The following is a 12,198-nucleotide window of genomic DNA, read 5'->3' as shown; positions in this document are numbered from 1 at the left end:
CATATAGCAGGGCTCACACAAGCATCAGCATTCATTAAGCTACATCTCTCTCTCAGTCTGAGTAAGTCCATTTTTCGGTGTAAGTCCTGTCAGTGCTACGTTTCGGAACCGCTAATTGACCGTTATTTTCGCTTCTTTTTAAAGTAACAACGCTTCTTTATCATCGGCATCAATCCATTTTTGGGTCTCCTCTTGCTGTCAATGTGTTTGAAAAGATGACTTCACTGCATTACGACATGCTGCGCGGTAAAGCTTGCATGCTGCAAGTTTTGGCACTGTCGCGGCATTAGTAAAGACCATTGATGGCTTCGCACACGCTCTAGCCACGATGCAGCTCCTTATAAAGCAGTCGATGAAGGTAATTATGTGGGCTTGTTGGTTGGTTATCTTCTAATTGTTGTAGCGCAGGCACAATGATACCGGCAAAGAAGCTTGCACACAAGATAACACACAGCGCTAACTTCCAGCAAAAGATTGAATCTGTTGTTTGGAAATAGCTCTGTGTGTCATTGTGCCAATGCTACAACAAATTAGACGAATATCAGCTAAAAACTCTCTTCACTACCTGTGCAATGTGTTATCCGCCTCTGAAATAGCCTGCTGTCCCGACTGCCAGTTCGGCATACTACCAAATTCAAGAAAAGCATACTCTTTTTTTTTCTCACATTTCTTTTTCTCCTTTGTTTATCATCTTTATATGTGTCATTGGCACTGCAGCCAGGCGAGGCTAGAAACCTAACATAATTATGCTTTTGTATACTTACGCGGTGCTGGGCTTTCTGATTCTCGTTAAATTTTGAAACCCTGTGCCAAGGATCTGCAGCTGATGAAGCACGCTGCTACCCCCCTCCCCCCAAAAAAAATGGAGCCCATAATTTTACAGCAAGAACTGCTAGGGCTTTTGAAAATACTGCCGTCGATGTCCAAAATAGTTTGGACCAATGTTCCTTTGTTTATTTATGCATTCTATTGTGTATGTGAGAAAATGAGGCAACAGATACCCATTCTGAGATATTGGTAAACAATCTAGTTGGTAATTAGAATTTAGTTAGTAAGCGAATGTGTACAAGTTTATACGGTCAATAAAACTACTATCCTTAGTTCGTATAGCTGTCTGCTAATTTGCTATCGGAACCAATGCTTTGCCTTTCGGGTGAAACTGCGAAATCTTCTTGTCATTCCTCTGTCGCTTCCACCAGTGTTGATAAATAAGTCGACAACATGGGGGAATATCCAGAATGTGTCACAGTGTTAAGAGAAAACAAGGAATGTGGCATAGTGTCTCACAGTAGTATGGAGCAAGAGTTGTTCAAAAGTCCGCCATATTGGACTCTAAAGTTATGATGTAGGAAAGATGCTCCCCGCATGCGTAGGAGTGGCACTCATGCTGGTGGAGCTGGCAGAAGTGAATTGTATAGAGTATTGTTGGAAAAAACGCAGGGAAGAGATTGATAGGACCAGATCCATTACAGGCATAGGTAACAGTACGAGGTAGATAGAGAAGTTTCCAGGAAGAGAAAGAAGATTAAGGAGTTTAGCGGTATGGTTTGCTGGGCCGTTTTGTGCATGGTGACAGCATAGGGGATTCCAGAAAGTACAGACGTGAGCACAAGTAAAAGGAATAGACAGGACAACACTGGTGTCCTGTCCACCAGCATTGTCGTGTCCATCCACCGGCGTTGTCCTGCCTGTTCACTTTACTTTCGCTCGCGTCTGTATTTTCTGTAACCCCCTATGCTGTCAAGATTAAGGAGACCGATGTAGGCGAAGTGCTAGACTGAAAAGCATGTATAGCATACCTGATTAGCTCAAGTAGCTGCTAGGTGAATGTTTGTCACCGTCCCATTTCAAAGCGAATGCCATTAAATCATCATCCTCCTAAGTTTTCTTTGGCTGAGGGCATGTGCTCCCGCGGGCAACTGAGTTGCGTGGTACATTCATCACTGGACACCTATATAGCTCTTTAAGGCGCACATGCTGTCCCTCAAGATCTAAAGGTTTAGATGTTGTGTTGGGGTTCTCCTGGATTTAAGTTCTCCAGCCACTGTCTAGACAGGCATTTGTGGGACGTGTTTGTCATCGACGTATGCTGCGTGTCTCTTGTCGAGGTGCACTGTTTCATCTTGCTGGCTCACCACAGCTTCGCTTAGGCCAACTCTTACAGTGCATATGGTAACTGCATAATTTGAAAGAGAATGGTTGGAGGAGTTTCTGGGCCTCTGTAGAGTAAACAAGCAGAGAAGAAAGCGCAAATACGCAGCCATTCTTTCATGCCATCGGTGTCACACTGTCGTCATACTGCCACCAGTCATCTTGCTGGCATCGTCACCATCGTCATCATTCCTTAGTGATAATATTCATAAGCATGGTAAACTATGATATCCAGAAGCAGAGCTGTTTGAACCAGGCTTACTAATGGCATCTTCAATAAATCGCATCAGTGCGCACCAGGGCACCATTTTATTCAATCATTGCACCTCAGGGCACCCCGGTGCAATTTGTTGAGGATGCCATATAGATTTCAGTGCAGTTTCGGGAACCTTGGGAGGTTCTGAGCCCCCAGCATGGCATCCCTCCTAGTCAAACTTTTGCTTTGGGATTTCATGTACCATACATCTTTATCTTCAGCACTTATTTGGTGTAACTCTGCAAGTTGGTCATATGCCCAGCAAATAAAATGATTGAGGGTGAGTGAACAAAAAAGATTAGCTAAAGAATATGGCTGACAGATCACAATAATTAAAATGCTACATGCACGAAAGGAATCCCATGATGAGTAGTAGTAATACATGTTTCTTTGAAAGGCAGTGCTTCTTCATTTATATAAATTTTGAATGCTTGCAGAGAACCAGGAGGAAGGCGTGGTCCTGTCGGTTCCCAGCATAGTCATTCTTGACAGTGGCTTCTGGCTCAACTGTAGCTCACCTGGGGCACATTCCATACATTGGTTGAAGGATGGCCAAGAATTCTACGAGTATTCCTCCACAGGCAGCGGCAGCCCAAAAATTGACAACAGCGTTCCAGGCATCCGTGTCAATGTGAGTTGCCTCACATCAAATCCATTTGGATGCAACATCACATTAGTTTGCATTGAGAGTGGCTGACTATGCACTACTTCTCGAAATTTAGTGAAGCACCTGCATAGTCAATTCTTTGTTTATAGAATTCATGAAAAAAGCTGGGATACAGATGCACTCACCGAAAGAATAAAGGCTTCCTTATTCCTTTGCTTTATACATTGACTCTGCTGTGTACCTGCGTATGCTGTAAAAGAAGCTTTCCTAAATCTTTTCGCAGGAGGATGTTTCATACAGAGGCCATGTCTACCTAAGCCGTTCTGAACTTGCCACTGAAGGTACCTATACCTGCAAGGTGAAACTGCCAAGTTATCGTACCAAGGTCTCTGAAAAGAAGCTTCAAATATATGGTGAGTTACTTTGACAAAGTAGCCACCCACGTATGTCGCTGGCTTGATTGCTGGAATGTGTACATGAATTACTTATTGTTATAACTACTGTCAAAACTTTGTGCAGCAAGGACAAAAGGAAAACAGGCACTTGGGAAGAAAAAGTAACTGGAAGAATTGTGCACCATTATAAAATACAGTTGTCTTTTTCTTTAAGCTCTCCCAAGTAAAGACCCAGAAATTGAGAATCTCCAAATGGCCTACAAAATTGGAGATGCCATCAATGTTACCTGTTCTAATGGGCCATCAAAGCCTGCTCCCATTCTCATGTGGTACGTCAATGGCGGTCGGGTAAGTCTGACACAACGCCACAATTTTAGCACGCTGCAGCTGTGCCAGAGACGAAGTAAGAGTACTCTAGTCATTCATGTTGCTGTTGGATGATGTTATTTGAGGCAACATTCTGGCATGTCCTAACCTTTAAAATTTGAAAATATTACTGCTTGAGTTTCAACCACTCAAGCTCAAAAGTTACACAATTATGCAGCAGGAACTACACAGTTCTTGGCAGGCACTTGGGCAGCAATAGCCTTCATGTATAATAACACCAGCACCACTGTAAAAAGAACTATTGCCGAGAGCATAGATCCTGTTAACCACACAAAACAAAGTTAGTAATTATTTACAGTCAAAGGTGCATTCAGTCACAGAAATGAAGGAAGGAAGGAAAAAAAATTAAAATTTGTTGTTTCTTGCTAGTTTCTTGAGAGGCCGGCTCTTACGTTTTCTGGCATCACACAGATGTAGCCTACTGTGTGTAACCATTTTGTTATTTCCAGAGAAACTGCAGATATATTTCAACCAGTCTGTTTTTTCACTCCAGGTGGATGAAAATGTGACAGACCGAGCCGAAATTCCAACAGGAAAAGGCACCTTTTATGCAGTGGCCAGACTTGAAATGCCAGCAGAGCCTACGCTCACAAATAACAGGTCACTCACACTGAAGTGCGAAGCGTACATTGGTGATGAGTATTCCAGCAGTGCAGAACGGCTAATCGACATTCTACACCCACAAGCATGGGCAGGCCTTTATGGTAGGTCTTCTATTGAAGCCAGATGATCTGCTCTTTCTAAACCGGAAGGCACATGCATAGGCATGCATGCACACACGGGACAAGACGATCTATGGACTCCTCTAAGCCAGCTGAAGGAGACACAAATTTCCCTCACAGCATCTCCTGTATAGCTCACAGTTGACTTTGAAAAACAAATAATTTGGAAATGGAATGTGTACTAGTAATGTTAGGGGCATCAAATAATAAAATCAGGCTTTCTATCCTTGTATTTCTAATTAAATAATTTTTAATGGCAACATTTGAGATAGTTGGCAACTTTACAGGTAGAGGAAGGCTGTTGCCTAGGGTCTCTTCTCCAGTGAATGTCTGTGTGCAAATTTATGCACACAGTCAAAAGTTTCAGCTCTGAAGCTGAATTCTTGCTACAGTTGCACATGGAGCACATGCACAGATGCACATGGAGATTGTGCAAATTTCTTCAGCACCTGCCACTGAAAGCTCTTACTCCCTCATTGCATTTGCAACTTTAGGTCCCACAATTAACTATCCACTTTTAAGATCCAAGTCTGAAAACATGCTTAATGCTAGTATTAGCCCTGAGGACTGATTTTGTCATTCTTTATGGCTTGTGTTCTTTCTTTTATATTTCCTTTTCTTTTTCTATCTATGTCTGTTGCACCATCAATCGGTGTGATTCTGTCAAGCAGCTATTTAACATTTGCATCACAGAAGCATTTACTGACCTTGTAACTTCTAGATTTGCATTTTGTGTTTCTCGAGCCACTACATTCTTGTATCCAGTGTACCTGTTAATATGTCAGGCTGCTGCCATCAAGCTCTAATTTTTATTATTAGTTCAGAAATACAGCCTTATGCCTTTCATTTTGGCAGCACACATATATTTACATTCTCTCACAAACTTTCACTGTCATCAGTGTGCTTGTATGAATTGGTAGTTATGTTCTCACACAAGCCACAAAAATTTTTAATGATGAGCATAGCCAACTGATAGTGCAACATTGATCACCATGCACAGGACACTTTCTGTGCCAAGAAAAACTCTTTGGAGGCATCCTCAGAGCTGTGCAAACATCTTCTAATCATATGGGGCACTTTATTTCTCCCAGGTTCCGGAAGCTGGCGACATGGCCCCATTTGGATCATTACTGTCTTTACCACTGCTCTTGCAGCGCTCTGCTGTAGTCTTTGAGTGTGGGATAATCTTATTTCTGCCTTGTATTATAAGTGTACATAATTGTCAGAACAACTATTTGTTTCTTGTTGGAGTAATAAAGTTAACTCAAAGAGTATACACCTTTCAGACTATTTGTATGAAGTTGAAAGAAATGTTCGTTCGACTGTTGCAAATGCATGAAAGTTTGTGCTGCTGTTCTCCCTATGGTTGCCAAGATGGGCTAATAACAGCCCATTGTTCATAATGATAAAACAAATTGAGATGCTCTTGGAAATGTTTGTACTTATTTGTACCACTGCTACAAGCTTTAACATGGGTATCTCAGCTATGACCCACATGTGACAAGAAGCAACAACATCTTCTAGAACAAAGCAAAAATCTGCTAAAATCAAGTGCTTGCTTGGCAGCTAAAGTACTTTACTGGTTACTAAATGAAATGACAGCAGCTTGTACCACTATGATGGTTCTTGTAGGAAAACCATTAGCCAATACAAACATAAGTCTCTACGCAGAGACAAAGGCTCTAGTTGTGGTTAGCATTCATGGACAAGCTCTCACCTGGTATATTTCATGCTCTGGATATGTAAATATTGTGCCTTGAAATGGGACACAATACTGGAACGAATAACATCTGTCACCACCATGAGAATAGTTTAGTCACCACCATTGATCCAACTATATTGGCTTAGTGTGCATAAAATACTACATAGCACTCCATTCTTGAATATTCTATTCTGTAGCAAAAAAAAAAAATTATGTCACTTCTGTCCACTTTTCAAAATCATAACTACTACATGTTACATACAATTATACAAAAGGGAGCACTGGAACACATTGCTTCCGCCCTGCACTGTGGACAGCCAGCATCCTCGTTCGAGTGGTTACTTTGCAAGAAGTCACTACTTGGATACAAGTGAAGTTAGGAAGTGTCTGCAAGGTGCCAACGTTGGTGCCACCGACAGTCTTCAGAACAACACCTCGTCCCCTGGAGCCATAATCTTGATTGATCACTTTTGTGGATACCCTACATTTTGCATGATGTATTGTCTGGTGCAACACCTCATGAGAGCAGTGTGCATTCTGCTCACTGGCTCATCCAGTCTGCATCTGAAGGCGATATCCCCAAATGGGATCAGCCCAATTATGTTAACACCTGGCTAGTGAATGAGAAAAGAATGCTGAAACTAATAATTAGTAAGTGTTCACTGCTTGGTCTGTGGAAAATGCAAGTGAAATGTGGGCAAAAGCTTGAAGTAGCAGTACCGTATTTACTTGCATAGTGATCGCACTCGCGTACTAATGATCGCACCCCTGAATTTACATAAATTTTTTTTACAAAATAGTGCGATCATTATGCGAGTAAATGCGGTAAATGACATCGGGTTATGAAAATTCAATTGTGGTTTAACACCCCATAGCAACATCAGGGCTATAATAGATGCCACAGTGGATTGCCCCAAATTTAATTCAGACCACCTGGGGTTTTAACATGCACCTAAGTACATGAGCATTGTTGCATTTTGTCCCGTTTGAAATGCAGCCAGTGCAGCTGGGAATCAAGTATGCAGCATTGTGCTCAGCATCAAGACATCAATTGAGTTATAGCATTGCTGAACCAGTCTGGCATCACATTAATAGCATGCTTGCGTAACACATTTCCTGGGCTTCTACATTCTGGTCTTGTTGGTTCTGTTCAAAATACATTGGAGCGATTCAGCTATACTTTGCCTTAAGCTTTTATGAGCATGAGCATATACTATATGGTATGCACAATTTGCTTATTTCGATCTGCCACCTGCACACTACTGTTCACATGTGTATCTCAAGTAATGGATATTGCAAAGGAGTTCTGCAGAAGCCTGCAAGGTGGAGGAAAGTAGCTTTATTCGATCCTGAAAAACATGTATGGGTTTCTTTTGTAGCTTTATGCTACAGTTGGGTGGATGACAATTTTACCCTTTCATCAAGATAAGGAGTATCGGTGCCGTTCACCACATTAAAAACAGATATAGTAGGCCAATAACTGCATTTTACTCCAGCACATTCACGTTACATGTCCACAGCATAAAAAAAATGCACAAGACAAATGTACAGGCTTCAAGTGGCAGAAGGCTTTCCTGTTTTAGATGCATGCTGCTTACAGTGTCTTGGGTGTGCTTGAAATATTATGAATTAAATGTGTCCTTGAAGTACTACTCCAAGCATGGTGACTAAGCATGTTCAGCCAATAGTAGAGTACAGATTCACAAAACTCTCTGCTTAGTGCAGAGTGCCTTATACAGTACATACAGGCGAAACAGTGTGATCACACTTTTTTTTTTGCGAGACAATTTTCATTGCCACACTCTAAAATGTTCAGTGGCATTGCACAAAAAAAAATATGCTGCTGGTCCATCATGACATTGCAAGCAAAAAAACTTTATGCAGAGAAGTGTAAAACAAAATACAAAAAATTCAGGTTGCTGACTAGCAAAATGTGTGGCTAGCAATAGAACAGGCACAATGTAAAATATTTCAGCAGCAAATCAGTGTGGCCATTGTGACTCCCTGCACTGCTGGGATGCTAGTACTCCATAAAATCAATACATAATGCGAGGTCACAAATATATCACACCAAACAACTCTCTCTCTCTCTCTCTCTCCCTTTTTTTCATGTTTCATGCTTTGGAAAATTTCTCTGGAAAAATTGGAAGGGTGGAAACCAACCTGGTTTGCATTGAGGGCTTCAGGTTACGACTAAATATATTTCTAGGCATGTGCAAATACTATGCTTGAAATAGAATAGGTTCAAAGTGAGTAGTGACACCAAAGTTGACATTAATATAAATAAAATATTTTCTAATGCTTTCTGAATGTTGAACAGGCTTTTAAGGTGAAGCTCTCTTTGCCTACTTTCCCGGATTTCCCAGATTTGCCTGGCTGCTGTCGGATTGGTCGCTATCTCGGTGGATATATTTGTGGCTACTAAATATGCAATAGTTATATGTGTGTCAAATGAAAATACTACCAGCGAACAGGCTGATATGACCCTTGTATGCTGACCAAGTATGCGCATCTCAGTTCTGCGTAACAAAAAACTTTCTACATAAAACCTAGACATATATAATGCTGGCTCACAGGCGTCTCTAAAGCAAACTGATCTGTTAATGGAATGGTTGAATATATTTAACGGATTGTTTGGTTTACTTTATTTCCTTTGATTTGGCCACTCAGTATGTGCCACTGTGTGCATGCCCACTCTTGGCCAATCTTCCAGAATAGGCATGTCCCACTATGATTCCTACATAAAACCTGAACTTATAATTTATTTATATGCCAACAGTTCTGGCCCGTACAGGAGGGGTGTTAGAATGCATGAAAAATACAATGTGGCACAAGAAAGTGCAGTCAAGAGATTGCCATGAATAACAGAACACACACACAAACACATGCACACACACTCGTTCGCTCAACTACTGTTCTAGAGCTCTAACAAAACTAGATGACTTCCGAAAAATGGCTCCCGGAAGACAGATCCAGTCTGAAATGATCCATGGGAAAAAAACTGTGTTTGAATGCTTCCGCTCTTGCAAAAATTGGTTCGAGCAAATGACTTCCTGTGTTACATGTTCGTCTAGATGATAGCTGTTTAGTATTTAGTTTTAAGTATTTAGGTATGTTTAGTTTATGTGTTGAAAGCTAGGTTATGTATAGACAACAAACAGGACATTTCCTGAAGTAATGGGATGCGATTGGTTTTCATTAGTGTCGTAGACGAATCTAACCTTTTGTATTTGTTATAAATGAACCTAACCGCCTTCCTTTGCACCATCTCAAGCTGGTAAATGTCCTTCTTTATGAATGGGTCCTATAAGACCGACGCATACTCTAATTGTGGTCTAATAAATATTATGCATGCAAGAAGTTTAAGCTTACTTGGAGCACCACTAAGCTTCCATTTCAGAAAGCACAGTTTGGAAAATGATAAACAACTGTCTGAAATATGGGCTGTCCTTGAGTATTTATGATGTGTGACCTCCATAATAGAAAGATTTAGCATGCTGTAAAAGAAAGGAGAAACCTGTTCCTCACACAAAATTCACAAGATGGCAGTTTTATCTAGGTTGAGTTGCATATTCCATTTAACATACCACGGATGAACTGCTTATAGTGAATTTTGTAAGATGCAATGATAATTCTGTTCGTTTATGTTCTTAAAAAGAATGCAGTCATCTGCAAAACACCTGAGAGAGAAATAGCAGCCGGCAAATTATTAACATGAATTAGAGCACTGGGCCTAAGATGCTTCCTTAGGGTACAGCTAACGTAAATGGAAGTGTTTCAGATTTGGAACCATTAGCCTCTACGTACTGTGTTCTGTGTTTTAAGTAAGCATTGATACAATAAACAAGGTAAGTGGGGACAGCATTACTTTCCAGTTTTTGAAATAAGTTTACTGTGGGGAACTGTGTGTCAAATGCCTTGTGGAAATCTAAAATGAGTACATCAATTTGCCCTGATTTATCAAGCACAGCTGCAATATCATTAACTCTTGTAACTAATTGCATGCATCACAGACATTTCTTTTCAGAAGCCATGTTGCACAGGTGATAAAATGGTATTTTCAGCAAGACAGGAGTTAAGATAGCCAGAAACTATGTGTTCATGCAACTTGCAACAAGAGAAAGTCATTGAAATTGGCCGATAATTAGAAGTGGTTAGCTCTTCTCCTTTTTTATGAATTGGCACCAATGCGGGCCATCCTCCAGTCCTCCGGTGCATCAGCTGAAAGTAAGGAAACTTGAAAGATCTTTGTTAAGAGCTGGTATACCTGTGCTGCAAAATGTTCCACAAAAGCATTTGAAAGCCTTTCGGGACCAGTGGATTTCTTATCTTCAAGTTCACGCAGCATAGACAGAACACCGTTCTCAGAAATAGTTTGTACTTCATCAGTATTTTCAACTGGAATTCTAGGTGTGGTTGCCCACTCTGTAAGGAACACGCTTTGAAAATACAAGTTAAAACCTTGCACTATGATCGTGGAGTCAGTTACAATATTATTTTATTCGAATTTTGGTCAAGTGATAATTCTTGTGGCCTAGAAAATTCCAAAAATTTTGGGGGATCACTTTTGATAAGTTTGGGGAGCGTCATGCCAAAATAACGGGACTTTTTTGAATTTTAACTTGGAGGCAAGTTCATCTTTTAGTACCTGGAACTGTTGAAGGCAAGGTATTTTTTTCTTCCAACATTGCTTCACTTTGCATTTTATTTAAATAATTTTGCAACTTATCCGATGATTGCAACTAATAATACGAATCTTTCTAAGGGGAACAAAATGTTCAATGTTGTATTGCAGTGTATCTGTATCCCTAAAGTGCTGCCATATAAACTATGAAGGTCATTGCTGCGAGGGTTTTCTAACTGATTGTAAAGAGTCGAAAATCGCATTATCATCAACATGTGCATAGTTTTTTATCCTTTTAACCAGATGCATACCGTAAACAAGTGGCAAAGCACAACTTAAGAGCAACAGACAGTGGTCCCAGATTCCAGTTTAAATGCTAAGCACTCCATTAAAAAAGGTTTGGCTAACCAAGAAGAGGTCTAGTACGGATGACTCTCTGGTGCATTCATGAACAGCTTGCTTAAGGTTTAAAGAAAACATCAGACCTAAAATAGCATCGCATGAGGCACACAGGCCATAAGACGGTTTATCCCAAGTGATGTTAGGGAAATTAAAATCACCGGTAAGAATTAAGTTCCAATTTTGGTAATGTAGTAATCGGTCATAGAGACTATACATGAAAGAATCCGTTGCATCAGGTGCATGATAAATAGCACAAAGAAAAAAGTGAAACCACGCACAGTTACGTGTGAAAACAAACTTTCATGGTGATCAATTTGTTCAAGCAGTGTTACGTTGACTACTTTGAAATCACAGCAATGCCTCCATCACATCTCGTCTGTATATGACATAGTCCGGTGGCACAATTTCTTCGTCAAAGATGCTACTGTGTAATCATGTCTCGGTAATCACCAGTAGGTTGGGATCGTAACAAGAGCAGAATTTCACGGCTACCTATTTTGTTTACAATGCTTCTAGCGTTCAAGGATATCACACATAACTGGCATGTATTTGGCAATGATGTTATCTTGCCGTCAAGAGAACTTCAAGCGTTAATCTTAGCCAATGACAGTTTATGCTTGGCTGGATTCTGAGTACCATGGGCATAGAAAGAAGAGCTCAGTGATTCTGAACTGATGACGTGTCAAGTACTAGAAGCATGAGGGCATTTCTTCCACGGATGACCTGTATTCTTCCCTGGTTGAGAAGCTTTTGCAACATTACTTGCAGAGTTGTGATCAATACCATGTGAAACGGCATCAGGCACTCTATACCTTTGATTTTCCTTTTCGTCACATGTGTGCACCTCTTTGTTGGTGACCAATTCGTCATACTTAAGGTACCCTTTGTCCTCGGGCTCCTTATCTTTAGCAGTAGCCCAGAGCAGCTTTCTAATTTTTCTTAGTTTAGGCGA

At 40.7% G+C, this 12,198-nt stretch overlaps 1 protein-coding gene across 1 annotated transcript in view; it reads left to right on the top strand.

Moving 5' to 3' along the window:
• LOC142566273 (uncharacterized) overlaps positions 1-5,792 on the top strand; it is a 93,590-nt gene extending 87,798 nt beyond the window's left edge. The window contains exons 6-10 of the mRNA XM_075677157.1: positions 2,845-3,038; positions 3,298-3,427; positions 3,624-3,757; positions 4,290-4,500; positions 5,610-5,792. Coding sequence (XP_075533272.1) covers positions 2,845-3,038; positions 3,298-3,427; positions 3,624-3,757; positions 4,290-4,500; positions 5,610-5,692 — 752 coding nt within the window. The 3' untranslated portion in view covers positions 5,693-5,792. The remainder of the gene's footprint in view (positions 1-2,844; positions 3,039-3,297; positions 3,428-3,623; positions 3,758-4,289; positions 4,501-5,609) is intronic.
• Positions 5,793-12,198: the final 6,406 nt, after the last annotated feature.

This window comes from Dermacentor variabilis, unplaced genomic scaffold, assembly GCF_050947875.1.
Source record: "Dermacentor variabilis isolate Ectoservices unplaced genomic scaffold, ASM5094787v1 scaffold_12, whole genome shotgun sequence".
Classification (NCBI taxonomy): Eukaryota; Metazoa; Arthropoda; class Arachnida; order Ixodida; family Ixodidae; genus Dermacentor; species Dermacentor variabilis.
The sequence above is the reverse complement of the archived record's forward strand: the minus strand, read 5'-3'. Positions and strand labels throughout refer to the sequence as shown.